This window comes from Carassius auratus, chromosome 39, assembly GCF_003368295.1.
Source record: "Carassius auratus strain Wakin chromosome 39, ASM336829v1, whole genome shotgun sequence".
Taxonomy (NCBI): domain Eukaryota; kingdom Metazoa; phylum Chordata; class Actinopteri; order Cypriniformes; family Cyprinidae; genus Carassius; species Carassius auratus.
The window spans coordinates 5,294,227-5,314,102 of NC_039281.1; the positions used below are offsets into that span (position 1 = coordinate 5,294,227).

The following is a 19,876-nucleotide window of genomic DNA, read 5'->3' on the forward strand; positions in this document are numbered from 1 at the left end:
ACCACTGCAGATACTGTTGTATGTTGAAATAGAAGATGACATACATAGTAAGATTCATTGTCAAGCTCAATTAAGTTGACGGGTGACCATTCACATGGATCCAGGCAGGATGTTGATGTTGCTACTATTCGGAGCCAAATGTGATGATGCATATATTTTGATTAAATGCTTATAAAAGTGGGCAATTTTGAAATAGTATTTTGAATCAGTAAACAGTCATTCAGTAAACTTCATCTTAGTATATCATATACCTTCTTTGTTATGACTGAAAATGGGAGATTGTTATCAAAGAACAGCTACTTTGTGTTTTTAGGAAAACCCTTATATTATGATCAAAACAGTTTTTGGTTTGAATTCTGATTCCATGCTAAAATTTTATTTTTTTAAACAGATGTGCCCTCATCTACTGTAATAAGATAAATTACACTGTTACTCATCCCCACTAGAGGGTACAGATGAGTCCAGCAGTGCTAAGGTAATGGGTTAACTGGAAAGAGGGATATATAGTACTGCCCCAGAACTTGTGTTTCAAGGATTTGGGCAGACTGTATTCAGAACAATGTTTGCAGAATAACTGTTAAAGAATTAAAGTTTGATGTGAGCAACCACTTTTTACGATGCTTCAGGTAGTTTCATTAAAAAATCCTGTAAGTTTTTAACATGTAATGTTATTGTGAGATATTTACTGCCAATAAGAAGGGAAGCATATTTCAATCACAGTCAAATTTCTGACAAAGCCAAATACTAGTACAGTATATTGTTTTATATGATGCATATTGCAAATTACATACTTGCATAATGAGTATAAAATGATAACAATTCGGGCCAGCTCAGCTCCTCTGCAATGTAAAGTATCACTTTTCTGTTGTTGTCCTTCAGTTGAAGTATAAGGCAGAGTACTGATCAAGCTAGCTTTCATGCAGATAAGAGCACTTCCTGTTGGGAGCGAGTTTGATGTGCTGGTGTTTGGCATGGAGACTTGGATGCAAAGCTCCGGTGAGTGGAACAGCTTGCCTTGAGAGATAACTCCATCTCAGTATGAGGTCTGAGGGCTTGGGATACAGGAGGAGGGTGAGGAGAGCAGTACTGTTCCCCCTGCTGAGTCCAAAACCTCTGGACTCTTGATTCTGTTCTCTCTGGACTCCATGACATGCAAAGGGCGAGTGAAGATAAAAGAGTAATTCAGAGAAAGAATGAAGAGATAAAAGTGGGGTTTGTAATGGAAAAGAATATGAGGACAGAGGAGAAAGAAGAATGAATATGAGAAAAATACGGCTAGACGGGTGTAGGGAATGGGGGCGACTGAAGGGAAAACAAGAGATATTGGAAGAGAGAGAAAAATAGGAGGGCAAATGGAACGACAGATGCCTCAAGCTCTCTTTCGAGTGGGATTAAGTAACTGGGGCTTTTGTAATTAATGATCTTCATTCTTCACACAGATACTTTGAGAGCTGTCATTTCACAGCCATCAAAATGCAATTCATATGCCATGTGCTCTTCACATCAGCTCCTTGATGAAAGCTAAAATGCCCTCTAATGTCCTCTAAGCAGGGACAACTACATGAAAAATGTCACTGCAGGCCAGTCTTTGGGGAGATGATGCCATGTAGAAATCTCACCATCTGTACTGCTAATTAACTGATTCACTACATAAAGCAAAATTAGTTTTTATTTTCAGGGAATCCGGTCAATTGCCATTAGGCAAGTGCAAATTCATGATGATGGTTTTAGTTATGACCAAATCACATATCAAAGTATCCATTTCACATGCAATATTACAATCTACATCTCAAAACAGTGGGATGTTTACAGTATTGTTGAATGGTTCTTAATGGGAAGTTCTGTAACCCATGCTCAGTCTGGGTTCTGACAGATGCCCAAGGCTATTTTACTAGCTTGAAAAATATACTTAACATTCAAGCATCAGACTATAAGAACTGGTAATAAAGAAACTTTCAACTTGATAACATGCCTCAATTGGCCTCCATGAATGGTTCATTACTTATGTCTGGGGTTTCAGAGACCCATATAAAATATGAATGTGGTGAGTTTTCACATAATATTATTTGACTGTGTATGCACTGTAAAAAGGCATTCAGCTACTGTGTTTATTTTCATTTTATTTTTCTGCTATATATTTTTGTAGCGACGAGGTTACTAAAATAGCTATGGTGATTGATTGAGTAATAGTTTAGGCTATAAGTTTGAAGCATTTTAAGGCAAAGGGACTTAACATAAAAAAGGAAATGATATATGTAATATTGTTATATATATACAAACAGAAACCAATAAATCTCAAAATAATAAAACAAGTATTATATTACAAGTGTTAATAAAAAAAAAATACATTACATCTTTTTTATTAGAAGTTTTTGATACCATAGGCTGAAAGTTTCCATCCATTTATGAAGATTCATTATTTGTGTAGGCGTATTTACGATATGCTTATTTGTTAAAAACTCCTGGGTTATTTATTTAACCCATTTTCTTGGTTATTGGTGTTGAGTTGTTTTTGACCCAGGAGTTTTTAGTGTGTGTGTGTGTGTGTGTGTGTGTGTTCAGTTATTGTCGCATTCAGCGATGCTCTGGGTCCTCGTGCTGTTGATGACACTGCCTCACTAGTATCGCGTGGATCCCGCGCAAACGACCCGTCCTCTCCTCAGCACCGCAGCGCGTGCACACACACACAGGGAGAACAAGCGGAGTGGTACAGTCCTTGGCTCCATCACATGTGTTTCTGATACAGCTAGAACTAATGTTTTTGGTCTTTGTGCCTCTGGGTTCGCCGGATCCAGGTCTTGGTCTCGTAATTTAGACAGTGTGTGTGGCCGGTCTTTCGCGGGGGAATTTTACCCGCTCGAAGGCACTTTCGAGTGTGTGAGAGACGCGGTAAGGTGTGACTGCGGGAAATTAATCGTCCTAACCGTTATTTTACCTCACCTCACAGCTGCTGCTTTTAATAAGTTTGGATACCTACTGCAAAGTTTTTATTCATGTCGTTCCACTACAATGGGGATCTAAGCCGAATTTTACGAGGTAAGAAATTAAATGAGAAACATAGTCTCTGGTCACTTTTGTTTAATGTTGTCTTGACTTGTTATGCAGTTGGTTAACGTGTGCCAGTATTCTAGGGAATTATATATGATATATAAACGTACAGCCTTGGCTAGAGTATTTTATTGAGCCTTTTGCAGCTGTAGTTTGCAAGATGAATACTCTGTGTCCTCGTACAGTTTAATGGCATTGAATTCCTCCCAGCTGCACGGAAATAGCGGGACACAAATTTACAACATTTTACAACCTTGGGATTGGCATTATTATGGAAACCGTGAATAGTAGGGTTTAGGAGAGGACAGAGGACCTGTCCTACGTCCCACAGCCTCTTTGAAATGGTTTGCAAATGTAGGCTAATTGAGAACAAACAGGTAGCTAACCATTTATCTTCAGTGCATAAAACCATGGTGCGGATGGTTGGGGTCTTTCAGTGCTTGAATTTACCCAAAGGAAGCCAAAAGAAAAGGTTGGGGTCGTGTCTTATGGGAAATTAGGCTATTGACACCAACTGTCTTACACACCAACTAGCAGTTAGCCAAGAGATAATCAGTCTTATTTTTTGAATTCACATTAGACCAATATACCTTTTTGTAACTGACTTAAAAAAAGTTATGACCAGTCTTGAAGAAAATAATCTAGAAGACTAACTTTTTAAGACTAGTCTAAGCTGTTTTTGCAACCCGCCCCAGAAGTCGCATCTAGTGGTAGATAGATAAATCACGTAAAAAAATATGTATTATTTTAAAAGTACATATTAAATACATCACAAAATATTTGGTGGTGAGTTTGAAAACTGTTTTCCCCCTTTTCTATTTCTTTCTTCTTTTTCCTTTTATTTGTGACACTTGCACAGTTAGCTAAACTGCAATTTAAGATCTCCGTTGCGAGACAATTTCCACAGACTGTGCTTCATAAATTATATTTTACAACTAGTAATTTTGGATGTGTATAAAATATTTAAATATTTCCATTAAACAACCATCCGTTTCAAAAGTCATCGTAGGTATAAATAACACATTATAGAAAATGTAATTCTATCCAGAAATGTTAGACTACGGCAATTTGAATACTTATGTTACTTCCACATTTGGTAATCATATTTAATTTGATTGTTCCTATAGGCTACTATTCACCACGCTGACCTGATGTAGGATACACAGACTCAACCCATGTGAAGAGTCTAAAAAAGCACAGCTGAAACATGATAACGAGATCTCATTTTCAATTGCAAGACACAAGCATTACAAAAATCTTTTTAATGTTCCCTTTGTGTATGAGACTAGGAGAATATTGAGAAAATATCTTCAAATCCAGATTGCACTTAGTCTCATCCTTGGTTTTGCTATAAACTTCTTAAAGGAGCCAGTCCATACGAGTGACTAAACAGCCAGTCCGATTAAACATCATTGTCTCAGATTACTTGTACATGGTAATTAGCATATCACCAATTGGGCTCATTTGTCATCAAGGGCACTGGTGGCCTAAAGTGATTACAAGACAATACATCATCAAATCAGTTCAACAAGGCTTATATTAATGGACACTCATTACTGTCTCAGAAACATATTATTGAACATTTATCAAGTAAGGTAAGACTAAAATTGATTTTGAAATCTTGTTTTATTTTTTTTTCCACTAGCATTGATTCATCCAAACCATATTTCCATTTTTATCCCAAAAGGCTTTTGCACGGCGGAACAAAATAAATACAACATCAGGATTTGTTTTGAGTGAAACGTACTCACAGTAGAGGCCTGCCATTTTGATTTGTGCTCTGATGATGTCGATCATTGATGGAATCATGCTTACATTCACATTGTCCTCGATCCATAGATTGATATTCTTTTGACACACTGAGAAGAAGACAATGCTGCTTTGAAGCCAAACAAATTCTCAGCCAGTTCATGTTATGATTTTACGGTTTTGGTGTCACATTGAAAATAGAGGTCACAACATAGACCCTTGATCGCATATAAAATATATGACCGCATCATATTCTGATTAGGGAAGAGTGCACACGTTGCCTAGTTGGGGGCTAAAAGTCATTAATATCAGTTGCTTAATTAGAAGATATTGTCTCTCTCATGTATCACATATTCAGCCAGGAAGAGAGTGTAATAGCCTTTACCTTTTCAGTTCAAATAACACGCAGGCCAACTAAAAATGAAGGTTGCATTCAACCCTGCTCCATGCTTCATAAATCATGTGGCCCTCTTATTTAGTGTGTTTACTGCGTAGTAAAAAAATATGAAGTTATTGCTTTAATATGCTGTTCCATCAAGTATGACATCCTTAATTTAATTATTTTATTTATTAATTTTTTTGCAGAGCTAAATCAAAATAACGACAGGCATCTTACATGTTATTAAGTCTTGTAAGTATTCGTATTCTTTCCTTGTTATTTATCCAATCTTTCCATCTGTAAATGACAATTTGTGCATTCTGCTTGTTTTAAAAAATGCTCTGAAGTACTAGTCAATTCTACATTGACATTTTTGGTAGTTAATTAAATTGGGAAGCTCTGGTCACTTTTTTCAATATTTGTTTATTTGCTTGAGCCCTCCATGTGAAGGTGCTTTTTCAGTCCAGCGCAGAGAGAGATAGAGTGAATGAGTCTATGAAAGTAGTTCACCCATCAGTGCCTGTTTCAACAGTGCTAAGCAAACAGGCACAGGTTAATGTACCTTGACAAACACACACTGCCAGCACGCCAGCCTCTGCGTATCACATTTACACTAGATTTATTTGCATAATCCCAGTGGACAGACCCGATCTCTGTCGGCTTAACATTGTCCAGGTTATCTCAGCCTGTTAAGGATTAATCAGATTTATCATTCATACAAAAACATCCCCATGTCCCATATTTTTTAAATGTGAAGGATCCAAACAATGTCTTTAGCTGAGATCCATTTACAACATTTGCATAAGATTTATCAGTTTTTAGCCATTACATGCTTCAAAAATAAGCACAAAGACAAATGCTTTAGAAAACAAGCGTAGATACCAAAAGGAAGGCACAAATGCATCTTGCTCAATATTTGCTTAAAGCAACAAAGTTTAAAACCTCAGAGAATTAAAGGCTAATCAATTTAAATCACTGTTGTAAAATCAGAGATGTTGTACTGTTTGCCAGCAGCTGCAGTTACAGGATCCCATGGCCAAATTGATATCCGATTTCCCTCGTGAACTCCAGCACGTCAACAAGACTTTACACATATCGATTAACTGTTGTCCTTTAAAGTTGGCTTGCCACTAAAGCAGAGAGGTGGGCAAATCAGGATTTGAAAAAAAAAATAAAAAACCCGCAACACAAATGCATGCAAAGTAAGTCTCAAAGGACTGGACTTTCTCAGCAAGAGCAAGTGCTTTTGATGGATGTAAGAATAAGTGGTTTTGTGCAATGTTGCTATAAATTTGGCATGTAGTGTTTCAAATTGTTGTACTAAGTTTATTTTTAAGGACATGGTTGAATTTGAACATAGGAAAATTGTAATCCTGTTTTTTTTTTGTTTTTTTTTAACCTTTTTATTAGTGTTGTCGTGTATCATATCTGCTTTTATTAGCTAAAATCCAGGCACACTTTATTTTTAGACAAGCTGAATTAAATGTCAGCCAAGGTCTCTTGTGCATTTTGCTTCTGTGAGCTTATTAGTACTGAACTGTGATGGATTGATACCTGCAGCATCTGTCTTTTCATGACACTTTACATGATTTTACAAGAGCCACAGAGGTGTGATATATTGCTATCGCAGTTATATCTGGAAACTTTCTGTCTCTTTGTAGCATCTACAAGGTGTTTGTGCATTTCTGTTAATGCATTTTTTGTCACCCTAAGGGATAAGAACATTGTAAATTGTGCTTATGTGTGTGTGTGTGCAAGCGAATTGATTCAAGTCAGAGACCTTCTCTGTGTGCTATAGATGTCCTAAAGTCCATGACAGACTTGGCTGCCTGCAGTACACATTTCCAACCTCCATAAAACCCTGTTTTTTTTTCTAGCAGTCTTAAATGCTCTCTCATTCTCTTCTTTTTTTTTTTTTTTTGCTTTTCCCCCATCTTCACCCGCCTTCCCACACCCCCACACCACTCTCCAATTTGCTGCGGAGCTCTCTTGCCTGCCTCCTGCTGTGTTGGAGGCAAGCTATGATTTGCCACAGGCAGAAAGTGCACTGACCAGGCAATGAAACTCGCCAGCATCCTTCCTCCAAACTGCCTCAGCTCCGGAACCAAGGGATTTACATTAATGTCTTGCAGAGATGACAGTCATAAGCTAATGTTATACATGAGAACAGAAACTTAAGAGAAAAATGGGAATGGGTATAATATGAGGAATTAGTTGGGAGATGCATTTGGCATTAATCATATTCTGTAATTAAATTAAATTGATGATTTAAAAAAAATCTGTTCAGGATGGAGTACATTCATTTGGATTAGGAATTTCTAATGTTGTGTTTTGCAGCTGAATACTTGAAAAACAGCTAAGAGGGAAAGCCAATGTCACATGTATAATTTGCGGTAAAAACCATTTCAGACGATTACTGAAAAAAATGTTCCTTAAAAGAAGAAAATCCAGCATGTTGATATCAAAAGTTACTTTCCCCTCAGTCTTTATCTTGATATCAAGTTAAGGCATATTAGTTTGTTCATGAATGTTTCCATCTGAGCCTTCCCCTCTAAAATTTCCTCTTTTCATTTAAATTATAAATTGAATGAAAACTTGCTTTATGTAATCACAAAACATTGTATTCTGTGTAGGCTGTGCATTGAGATTTACAAGACACTGTGTTTATCTAAAACTTCCATCACCACTCAAGGGAACTCGGTTGGCCATAATTCTAGCAATCAAGATGTTTGCATTCTTGTTGATCTATATGTATTGCATGTATGTGGATATGTGTGGATGTACTGTATAGATAAGTGTTGTTTTCTGTTTGTGCATGTTTCTGAATATACTAATATATACATATTATAACTTATCCAGAAACATGCACAAACAGAAAACATTACTTTTATCCATTATATTTCTTTATATTCCAAAGCGACGTTTTTAGTGCCAAAAGTGCACACATTTAGATTTAAGCTGAATGAGATAGGTATGTGTGCCCAAGTTTATTTGTACTGCACATTTTATACATGCTGATGGTTTCATTTTCACTTTAAATAAATGATTGTGGGATTGCCACTATAATTTGTGTTTGCGCTATACTTATATTTTTCATTACTGCTTTGTTCCTAATAGCATTACATTTTAAGGATTTGTTGTGTTTATATTGTTTGTAAATGGTTCATTTTTATTAACGGATATTTTAGATTATTTATTAAGTAGTAATGTGACTTGGACACAAATGTGACTGATCTGTTTGTTTGGTTTTTGTTGTTTTTCTTAGTTTTTTCTTTGTTTTTGCTATTTTGATCTGGTGCAACTTAAATGCATGCTTATTGAATTTTTCACACAAAAAGTATTTCTGCCCTCCTATTATGAAACTCTTATGAATCATACAACTGCAGTGCAGAAGCATGAGGTTATAAAAACAACAACAACAACAAGAGAAAAAAAAAACATGGTAGTGCCGTGTGAGACATTTCATTGAAATGTTTTTTTTTTTTTTTTTTTTTTTTTTTAATAAGAACCTGTGATCTTTGTATTCTGATATTGAGTGTGCTATCATGACCCATATAACCTCGGTGTCCATTGCCCACCTCTTCAAATGCTGACATTCTAAAATTCTAAAAATTCTAAAGATTTTGCCTAGTCATTTAAAGGCCCATGCCGAAACACATTTTCATGCAGAAATTTCCCATTTAATTGCAAGTGCAGTAAAGAAAATACTTTGGGTTGTAATTTTGTGCATTATTGTGCAGTCTGAGTTTCTTATTGGTCTTACAGCAATAATTTGGGATCACTCAAACCACTTAGTCATCTCTGAGGAAGCTGATGTTTTTTATACAAAATATCAGACATAACCGTTAATGCTCTAAATTAAATCTCACCGGCAAACCTCTTATTCCAAATGCGTCCAAGGAAAGCACAGCCTTGAGGACATGAATACTGAAAAAGAAGAACACAAGTGGATGTGTCTTCCTCCAGGCCTGTGCACATCTGTGTCTGCTGTGTCGCATCTTTGCCGTGATGTGGGAGTGGTGAAAATGACAACCCCCAGACAATGGTGGCACTATCTCAGGGTGCAGTAGTGAAGTGTGGGAACAGGAATGGGCTAATGGAAACGTGCCCTTGTTTCCCGTCTGTATTTTTTCTTCCCGTTGTCTCACAGCGAGCGAGTGTCTGGGCTGGGCTCAGGGAGAGCAGTGCAGCGCATGAATTATGCAAAGCTGTCAAAGAAAGCCATTGTCGGTGGTGGCAGCCACACTAACACTCAGAACGGCTGAACTTGGTGTGGCGGCAATGGAGGGCAGGGGTTCTGTATTTCTTCAGGCTATGTGCACTTAGTATACTGGAGTGAACTTTAGTGGCTGGTTGTGGGCCAGTAGCCCCTCACTGCAGAACACAAGATCCAGGGTATGTGGTTGGATCCACATCTACGGGGTGGATATGGGTATAGGTTTAGGGGTGGAGACGGGTAGGTTTAGGTATATGTAAGGTGGGAGGAGTTGTATCTGGATCAAACCATGCTGCCTGGATCTTGTGTTCTGCAGCGAGGACCATTTCACCGTGGACTGTGCAGGATGATTAAAGAAAGCCTTCCAGATAGGGGAGTAAGGCCATGGAATGATGGAGGAGGATGCTGCTGAGGCAGACATAAAAATGATTTTGATTCAATTAAAGTGTTATGCATCCTAATGAGATGATAACACTGGAGAAACCACCTTATATCTTCACCTTACTGTTTGTAAAATGGTAGGGGTTAAATTGACTCTTAATCTTAATTTAGGGGGTTATAAAAATGGATGCTTGTGCAGTTCTATATAATCATAGGCATAAATAAACAATGCAGAAGCCATAGATGAAATCAACGGTAAGGTGCCATCTGGGTAATCTGTCACAGAAAGAGATCTTATAGACTACCACCAAGAATTTATGTACACGGTACTAAATAATTAGCAGGATTACTCACTGCCTGTATGGTGAAACCATGCCATTAATGACAGGGCTCGACATGAGCTTGTCCTTTGGACAAGTAAATCAATCATTCACTTGTCAGAGTAAAAAAGTTACTTGTCTGGGGAAAAAAGTTTTTTATTTGTTTGTTTTTTGGCACAAATGTAATTTATTTTGAAACAGTCTTATCTCTATCAGGTATTACTTTAATCAGCATATTTTTTGATATTTCCCTAAATGTTACACTTTTTAGCTTTATAAAAGAAAATATATTCCTAAACTGATTAAATGTACATGTCTCCATTTACGTTGAATTCTTACATGTGATCAATACATTAAGTTAATAATAAGACACTATATGGTTGTTACTATTCAAATGAAATCACTATCAACAAAGTCCATCTCTCCAAATGCATAAATAATGTTATTAGATGTTTTACTTTTTTAACATACTAATATGAAATGTTGGAAAAATGCAATGATACTTTTAAATATGAAAGTAAACCACCAGTAGGTGGTGGCAAGTCACTGTCTTAATGAGTGAATCATTGATTCGTTCAAATGGCTGATTCATTCAATAAATGAAGCAAGCAATCGTTTTTTTAAATGGCTCACTGAATCATTGACTTGTGCAAAAATGAATCATTTAGTAATGAAAGACTTGTGTGTTGCTCGCAGATGTGGCTTTGCTTAGAACTATTTTTGTTAGCGAAATGGAGCTAAATTGATCCACAATATCTCTAAAATGTAAATCAGTTAACATTACTTGTTTATTTAACTAAAGTTGTTTAAAATCAATATCACATTTGCAATCAAGCTGAAAGTCGGGAAAACATCACTCCTGGTCGTTTGATGTTGCATATATTATATAGAATATTTATATTTTTTCTACTGCGGTATGTTGTTCATGTTTGTTTCTTTGTGTGTGCTGTTTTGCTAATAGTGTTGATTTCTCCCTGAGTCAGACCGGCTGCACGAGCCTCAACTGACTTGACCTTGATACTGTCAATACATTATCTGTTATTAGTAACTATTTAAATTGAAAGTAAACAAATCAGATTCAGTCTCGCCAAAGTTTTGGTGCCGCCCTAGTTATTGTTTGTTATAAAATTTTGTATCACATATGACATACCATCGATTAGGTCTTCTAGAAGAAGTTTTCTTATGTGACTTTCAAGATTGAAAATACATTTATTTTGCTGATAAATATGATGCTACAAATAAAATCAAATAAGAAGGCTGAACCGTAGCTGACATTGCAATGATGATCATTATTTATGGAGGTTGGGGTCAGAGGTGAAATCCGATATCCGTAGCTAGACCCAATGAAATGTAATTACTGAACAAAGGGACTTGCTGTGGATGTGCACTTTCAGCCATCAAGACCCACGCTCTCACACCATCCGCAGAATACCCAGTGTGCTTCAGGTAAGAATGATGGGTCATGAAGGTTGTCACCAATTTATTTAACCATGGGTGACTGCATTGCTCCAGAGTCATGATGATGATCTGGCAGCATTCTCAGGTATTGAGAATCCATTAGATGTGGACAAACATCACATATAGCTTTCCAGATTTCCATTTTGATTTCCTAGTTTGTTCCCTCTGGTTCAGTTCACCTGCTCTGTTAATTATGTGATTAGTTCTCCTCATTATTTTATGCCTTCCATGTCCAACTCCAAAGATGTTTAATCATATTTTAATGGACAGCACTGATTTTAATTTTAATGGACAGCACTGATTTAAATGTAAATAGGCAACATATTTATGCAGGGATATATCTAATTGGTGTATAAAAAAAAAAAAAAAAATATATATATATATATATATATATATATATATATATATATATATATATATATATATATATATATATTACCTGAATGTATTTTAGATTTTTTTTGTATTCATTTTAGATTTTTTTGTTCATTTATGATACACTTTGTTCTTTATTATTATTATATATATTTAAAACTCAGTCCTGAACTTTGAAATGTCATTAAAGGGATTAAAAAATTCCTGTCAAAAATGAAATATCTGTCCTCATTTACTTAACCATTATTTTTAAGAGTGCAGATTAGGGCTGTCAAAATGGCTGAAAAACTATTCAAATTTTGTACTTAAATATTATTTGTATATATAGAATTATATTCGAATATAAAATGCATAATTTCAGTTAGGATGAAGAAAAGCTTTTGGCTTCTCTCCTGAGGCCACAAGAGGGCGCATCGAGCAAAATATTACTAATGCAAGTTTATTCAAAGCATAAGATTACATGACTGTGAAGTGAATATTTAAAATAATGTTTATAAACCAATTATAGTTAAGTTGCCTAAACAACTATAAACAAAACAGCATCATGTATGCATGCACAGTTTAATACAAAGGGTGGGAAGCCAGTCGCAAAGAATAATTTTTCTTCAATTAAAAACATGAGAGGCAGTTGGATGGGGAAAAATCCACCATAAAGTCTCGAGATGTGTTTTTAAAAAGTTGAACTTACATTAATTTTACATGGCTTTCTTAACATGCGGCTCTTTTGTGAAAGACACGAATGCAATGGTTATAGACGGGTGGACATAAGTGGCCGCAGGTCGCATGAGCGACCAAAAAAAAAAAAAAAAAAAAGTGTTATATAAATATGTTCTGACAGAGCATTGTGTACCGACATTGTTGACAACTGTTAAAGCACAATTACCATTTTAGATCACAAACTGTACTATATAAGTTTTATTTTCAACCTGAAAGCATAAATCTAGGCTATGCCATTTTGTTTTCAAAGCACAATGCAAAACTGTGACATTCATCCACTGACGCTCTTTAATCTGCAGCGCTAAATCTGGAAGCGCGCATACTTGTATTTTTGTATTTATTTCAGTGCATTTGATTGCTCACTAAACAGCCATCGTTCTTTTTGTCTTTGGAAATTAATCTGTTGATAATCTTATACTCTGAGACCAGTTTTAAGGACATTTAAGGCTAGACTAGTATGTCTGATCCTCCCTTGCTGGCTAATCTAAATTGATCCGAATACGGGGGCCGTGTTACCCAGGATAGCTCAGTGGGTGCTGTCCAAATGCAATGAAAGATAGAGGGTTTCTGCTGCTGTGTTCAGTCAGCTCACTGTGTCTCTGTGCAACATCGCACTCACACAAGAGGATAAAATGACCAGTGCTTTAAAGAGAACTACATTTAATTTATTTCACTGAAATACTGTCTAATAAACTCTAGCTCACTCTCTCTTTCTGACAGAAACATTTTGATACTAGCGCATCATTTATTTTAGCCCAGTCGTATCCCATTACTGTGGTCGTTTGCAGTAATGCTGACCTAGTCTCCTCTATTTCCTACTACAGTGTTTTTTTATCCTCATTGTTTCTCTTATCCTCTTTATACTGTTTTAAACTGACAGTGGGGTCTCAGCAAATACGTTCTGCACTTGTGTCTGTCTGTGTGTCGACTGTTCCACTAGATAAGATAGACAGCACTCAAAAAGAAGCCCTGGAATATCCTTAAACTCACATACCAGTGAAACTCATCCAATTCTCTCTCTATCGAAGTTTTGGCACAAACCTCCCAGGAAACCTACTAAAGACTTACAAGTATGTTTGGAGATCTAATGACAAAGCCAGTGCAATGAAAGTAAGATTTTTTTTTTTTAAATTGGTCATTGTTTACATCAATACATTATCAGTTTTTCATCATTTACATCATTCATTTGTCTTTATTTAGCCTTCTAATATGACTTTCTTCTGTGGAACACAGTAGAAGATAATAGTAGATATTTTTAAGTCAAGTGTTTTTTATGTATTATGTAAATAATTAAATGCTAAATATAATAATTATATAATTTAATAATTTAATTAATTTTGGACCCTATTGACTTTAATTGCATATAAAAAAAAACAGTTAATTCCAAAATATTATTTCATGAACACACACACACACACTACTTATTTATTTTATATTATAAATTTCAGTACTCTTTACACCTATAATATAATACAATACTTAACATATAATACAAGATAATATAATAATATTTTTATAATCTATTTCATGTTAAATACATTTCTTATTATTTAATTATGTTTCATAATGTGCTTGATAGATAAATATTGTGAATGTAAATGCAAAAATGTAGGTATTTACAACCCTTGAGAGACTGAACACTGTTATCAGAAAAATGCCAGTCGCTGCGCCCCGTCTTACTTTATCTTAGTGACTAATTGTTCTTTAAAGGCTGTATAAGACACATGGTGAACTACCCAGGAGCGACATCTTGCTAAATCTTTGTTTCAGCATCCCGCTTGTCTTCTCTTTCTTTCTTTTGTTTCCTTCATTACCTGTTTCTTTCTCTCACTAAGCAGTGTTTCTTTGTGTCTCTTAGCAGGTGGGAGTGGAGATTAGAGTGGAGAAAGAGGAGCAGAGACAGACGGACGGCTGGAAAGAAGCAAACTAGAACAGACAGCAGCAAGAGGGAAGCGTAGAAGAGGAGGAACACAGCATGAATGTAGCATGGAGGTGAAGGAGCGTCGGCCGTACTGCTCTCCCTCTCGGAGCAGGAGAGAACGAGGGAGAGATTGCGAGAGGGAAGGAGACAGAGAGGAGGGGGAGGAATACAGGGAGGGTCCCGGCAACCGCCGTCACATTGGCTCATCCTCTGTCCTTACTCAGAAGTCTTATAGCTCCAGTGAGACACTGAAGGCCTTTGATCAACACCCATCCACCCAGGGGCTTTATGGGCACCGCATGCCAGACATGGTGCCAAGGGACACCGAGGAATACAGAGCTCCAGGTAAGTGCTCTTTAACATTCCCCATATGGACAGGAGACTCTGGATTCCTTCAAGCTTGCACATGTTATATTTTTTTAAAAAAGGAAAAGAAAAACAGACATTTGAAATGCTGAAAGCAAAACATAGAAAAAAGAAATGCAGTAGTACAGCAATAAACTGCATATACATAGATCTAGAAAATCTATGGTATTTTATGGTATTTAAATGATTTTCTGTCATTTATTTTCAGCAGGCAGGATTTTATACTGTAATCAAACTATATCTTTCTAAATTAAATAAGTCCAGTGCACAGTGGAGCATACTTTACATCTTTAGATTTAATTCAGTCTTATTCGGAAAACAAACCCCTTGTCCTTTACAAAACAATAAAGAGAAGACCAAGATTGTTTTACAGCAAATTTTTTTGCCAAATTGCTATTCAATTAACACATTCAATGTGTACAGGCATTATTTCTACAATAAAACAAGAACTTTAATATTACTAAGTTTGCTAAATTTTTACCATATATGGATGCTTTTAATCCTGGATAAAAAAATAAATAAAAATAAAATAAATAAATAAATAATAATAATAATTAAATGTTTTAGATTTGTTTGTATTGTTTTTTTTAAGCATCTACTGTATATACAAGATAACATGGGAAGGTTATTCTTTATAACTTTATAAAGGAACTACACTGAAGACCATTAAATGTTCAATAAACATTTTTTTCCAAATCAATAATAGTCTGATAAATTTAACCACTATATTGCACTGTGATCCAACACCTACTTCTGATTTATTCAATATCTTGAATACCTTTTATATACTGTAGACCAAGCCATAATAATGGAGTTTTTTTTTTTCATAGCACTGAATATCTAGAAATGTTAACCCTTTAATGACATTTTAATTAGTTTAATTGACTAAGTTGCAGACATCATTTCAGCCTGTAATTGAGGCAGTCTAAATTAAAGTACTTGAAATCAGCACAGAACACTTTTGTCAGACAGCTGTATTCAGGTTGGACACCTTCATTTTCATTTCATTTTGATATTTAACAAAGCCCACCAGATACTCATTTGCTGATTATGCACAAAGTATTCAAACGATTTCATAAATATTTGATGGTTTGTCATGATGAGACACTTTTTAAGTGGAAGGGTAGGATACTGCTCATTCAAATTTAATTTCATTAGAAATACACTTAGTTGGTTAATTGTGCTTTATAGTGCGCTCCATAACCGTAGGCTGTTACACTTAGGGGATGGCTTTAATTAGCAGCCGTGTTTGTGCCTGATCGGCACAAAAGCAGACGGAGAGAAATCTTGCCTGTATTCATGATACAAATGTTCCGTCATTTTATTTTAATCACAGCCTGGCGAGATCGTGGCAGTTTGCCTTGCATTGGCTTCCACAGTTTGCAGTATTTCAAAATGTGAATTTCAGATAATGCCCTCATGTGGTAATTAATGTCAGCACTTGCGTTGAGTTATTTTGTTTAGTATCTATGAGTGTACTCATAATTTAAATTCCGGTGTATTCATTTTCATGTGTCACCTACTCTGTGAGCTTTTAGTCATAAAGCACTCAGCGTATGCTTGCTGCTACAAGAATATGGTTTTAAAAGCAGCGCTGAAGGAAGTAGAGGTGTGGCGAGTCTCGAGGTGAATTTAATATGAAGTGGAACCGTTTCTATTTTGTACTGTGTACTTGTGTTGGAAGAGGTAGAGCTTCCCCACATTCAGATTCAGATGAACAGATTCACCTGCTGAAAAAGAAAAGAAGGTCAATAAATAAGAAAATGTAATTTATTAAGTAAGTTAAATAAGCTTATACAACAATTAATGCTCACTGTTAAGAATCGAATATCAATAAATTATAAAATAAGTTAAAAGTGTGCAATAAATAAATTCAAATGTTTTCCATTTAATAAACATATAATCAGACCAGGCATTTTTTATCCTCTTTTTGCACTTTTTTTATATTTTATTGGATTTAAGTAGGTATAATTTTGTTTCTTCATATTTTTTTTTTTATTAACATCAATGTTAATGAAAGTATGAAAACAATATAACAGAAATGTCAATGAAACAAAAAGAAAGTATATTTTCCATGGAGCGTTAAAACAAACCATTAAAACAGACTCCTCAACTCTGACTAAATATAATTTTTAATCTGGAAATGTGCCCGTAATTAGGAAATCAGTTTTAGATTTCGTTCTGCCAAAACTGTCTGAATGTTACCGTTTATTAGTTTCGCTTGGTTTGTCACGTTGTATCCTGAGTAAAAATCCATTGATAAGATTAATTCCATTTGTGATGTTATTCTTTTGTACAAGGGCCACTTTGAATTGAGTATTCATTATTATCTAAATCCATTTTTCTCAATGAAAAGGTAGCAATAAAAAAACAAACCAAAAAATCAATTAAAATGTGCAACACACAAAAAAGGTTATTTTAATATTTTAATTTTTTTTCATCGTTTTTTGGATTTGTTTTGTATTCTTTGTAGTTGTACTTATTTTATCTTAAATAATTTCCTTCGTCAAATAAATCTATGTTTTGGTGGGGAGAACAAAAACACAAATGTAAAACATAGATTTTCTGAAAAAAAGATATATATATATATATTAATTCCCTGGTAAGAAATAATAGTCACCACAGAAATTAACAAACGTACTTGGGAACATAAAACTGAACATAAAACTGCTGTAGTTGTGGTTACATCTTTATTTAAATGATTTTAATATTTTAATATAAAAGTGTATGTACTGCAAGAGTTTGAATGCAAGTTTCAATAATTAAATACTGTGTGTTTTGCTGTTTTTCAGCAAGTTCAATTATTTTGCTTACTTTTTACTTCTATTTTTTATGCTTACACTCCCTGTATTAAGTATGCACTTTGAATCTTGCAGGCCATGGTCTGTCACTGAGACAGCTTGGGATATGCGGCCCTGCTCCTCGCCGTGGTCTGAGCTTCTGCGCTGAGACCGGACTCTCTCATCATACACAGCTCAGCGGAGCAGACCAAATACACAGCGCAGGGGGCATTTCTCCTGACTGCGCCATGCTATGGGTTAAGGTACACGGACGGGACTCGCAGCTGTCCAGCCGGTCCAACTCTGCTTTAACACTCACAGACACAGAGCAGGACAACAAATCAGATCAGGAGAACGGTAAGTTCGCCTGTGTTTTATTCTGAATTGTAACCTTACATTGAGCACAACTCCCCGATAGTAAATGTTGGTGACAAAAAAACAAGAAAAGTAGGAAAATACCCCTGAGCAAGACAAGGCAAAGTCACCACGAGTTACTCAAGGGCAAGGATGTAATTGGTTAAAGCTAACAATTGGTAGCCGACAACTGGTTGAAGTGAGAGTATTAATGGATCGACTGGTTATGTTTGCAGCCTAAGGGGCACGGTAGGAGTTATAGGCATTTCAGAGAAAATAACATCATTTCCTGAAGCACATGAACAGAACGTGCAGAGAACTGCTTGACACTTCCTCTGGGCCTGTGCCGAATCATAAATGGCTTTGTCACTCATATCCATGTGGATCCACAGGGTGTTGCTGGGCTTACGAACATACAGGGCCCACTGATTTGAAGTGCAAATTGGCGTTGGAAACCTTAATGCCTTATGGATTAGGGAGCGCGCTTGAAAAAGCATATTGTCTATATATGAAATACATGCATGTCAAAGCATCTGTATTTTAATTTGATTTTTAATTTTATTTTTCTGAGGATGCATAATCAGCTTTTTTCCTGCAGTGAGCATGCTGGACTGTTTTGGACAAAGTTTATTGTTGTGAAGGATCTAGTTGGTTTTGTTTTCAAAGGAAATAAATGTTTTAAAATGGCCATGGCATGCAGTGGATATTTTTGACAATACGGGTATTTGTTGCAGAAAATGTTGCTTTAAAAAAGAAAAGGGAAAAAATAGCAGAGTGTAGTCCTACTCATTGTAGGCTAAACATATCTAATGTAGGATCTGTAATGTTTCATGTTCAGCGTTCACTGCGTTGATCAAAGGAAACCACATATGAAATGCACACACTCAATGTATGTCACATTAGACACTATTTACTGCTGCTTTCTCCTCGTTTGGTGTGATATAATGTTACATATAATGCAAGAATTCACTCTTGAGAAGCTCTTGTTAGACTATAGTTTAGAATATGTACACATTTGTGACTTAAGGATAAACCAAGTGATATACCTCTATTTATGTCCATTAACAATTAATATTTAGATTTAAGCAGTGGGATGCAAAAGTCTGAGTACACTTTGAAAATCTGGGATATCAAATATCATTTAAAAGTGGAAATAAAAGCTTTAGAATTTGAATTATATCATAAAATAAATTAACATGATTGACATCAATCTTCTTCTAGGTTTTCACAATATGTAAAAGGTCAAAATTAATAAATTGATGTATTTCTTTCAATCTGGATATATTTTTATGGGTTTCACCAACCCGATCTCACGGCAATTCGTAAATTTTTCACAAGGTGGCTTATTCATAAAAATTTGTACGACCACACTCGTACAAATTCATACGATTGTTGCCAAATTGTACGTATTTTATGAGTTGCACAATTCGTATGAATTTTTACGAATTACCTACACCTAACCCTGCCCCTAAACCTAACTGTCACTGGGGTTTAGACAAATCGTATAAAATTGTACGAGTGAGGTCGTAAAAATTCGTACGAATAAGCCACCTCATAAAATACGTACAAATTTGCCGTGAGATAGCGTTGGTTTCACTGCATGTAAACATCGAAATTCTGCAAAGTGCTCTTTTATCGTTCTCAGATTTTACTAGATATGATATAAGGCTATATTTTATTGCATGTATAGCCAAATTTATAATGAAAATAATTGTATTCTTTTAGAAAAATGACCACAAATATTATTGGAAGTCTCAAACCTTTGGAGCCCACTGCATATTAAATTTGTTTCTTGTGTAGGAAACTTGTATT

At 35.5% G+C, this 19,876-nt stretch overlaps 1 protein-coding gene across 2 annotated transcripts in view; it reads left to right on the forward strand.

The window, feature by feature from the left end:
- Positions 1–2,633: 2,633 nt before the first annotated feature.
- LOC113057749 (teneurin-3-like) overlaps positions 2,634–19,876 on the forward strand; it is an 85,052-nt gene continuing 67,809 nt past the window's right edge. For both annotated transcript variants that reach the window (XM_026225249.1, XM_026225250.1), the window contains exons 1-3: positions 2,634–3,036; positions 14,502–14,909; positions 17,807–18,067. In XM_026225249.1, coding sequence (XP_026081034.1) covers positions 14,630–14,909; positions 17,807–18,067 — 541 coding nt within the window. In that variant the 5' untranslated portion in view covers positions 2,634–3,036; positions 14,502–14,629. The remainder of the gene's footprint in view (positions 3,037–14,501; positions 14,910–17,806; positions 18,068–19,876) is intronic.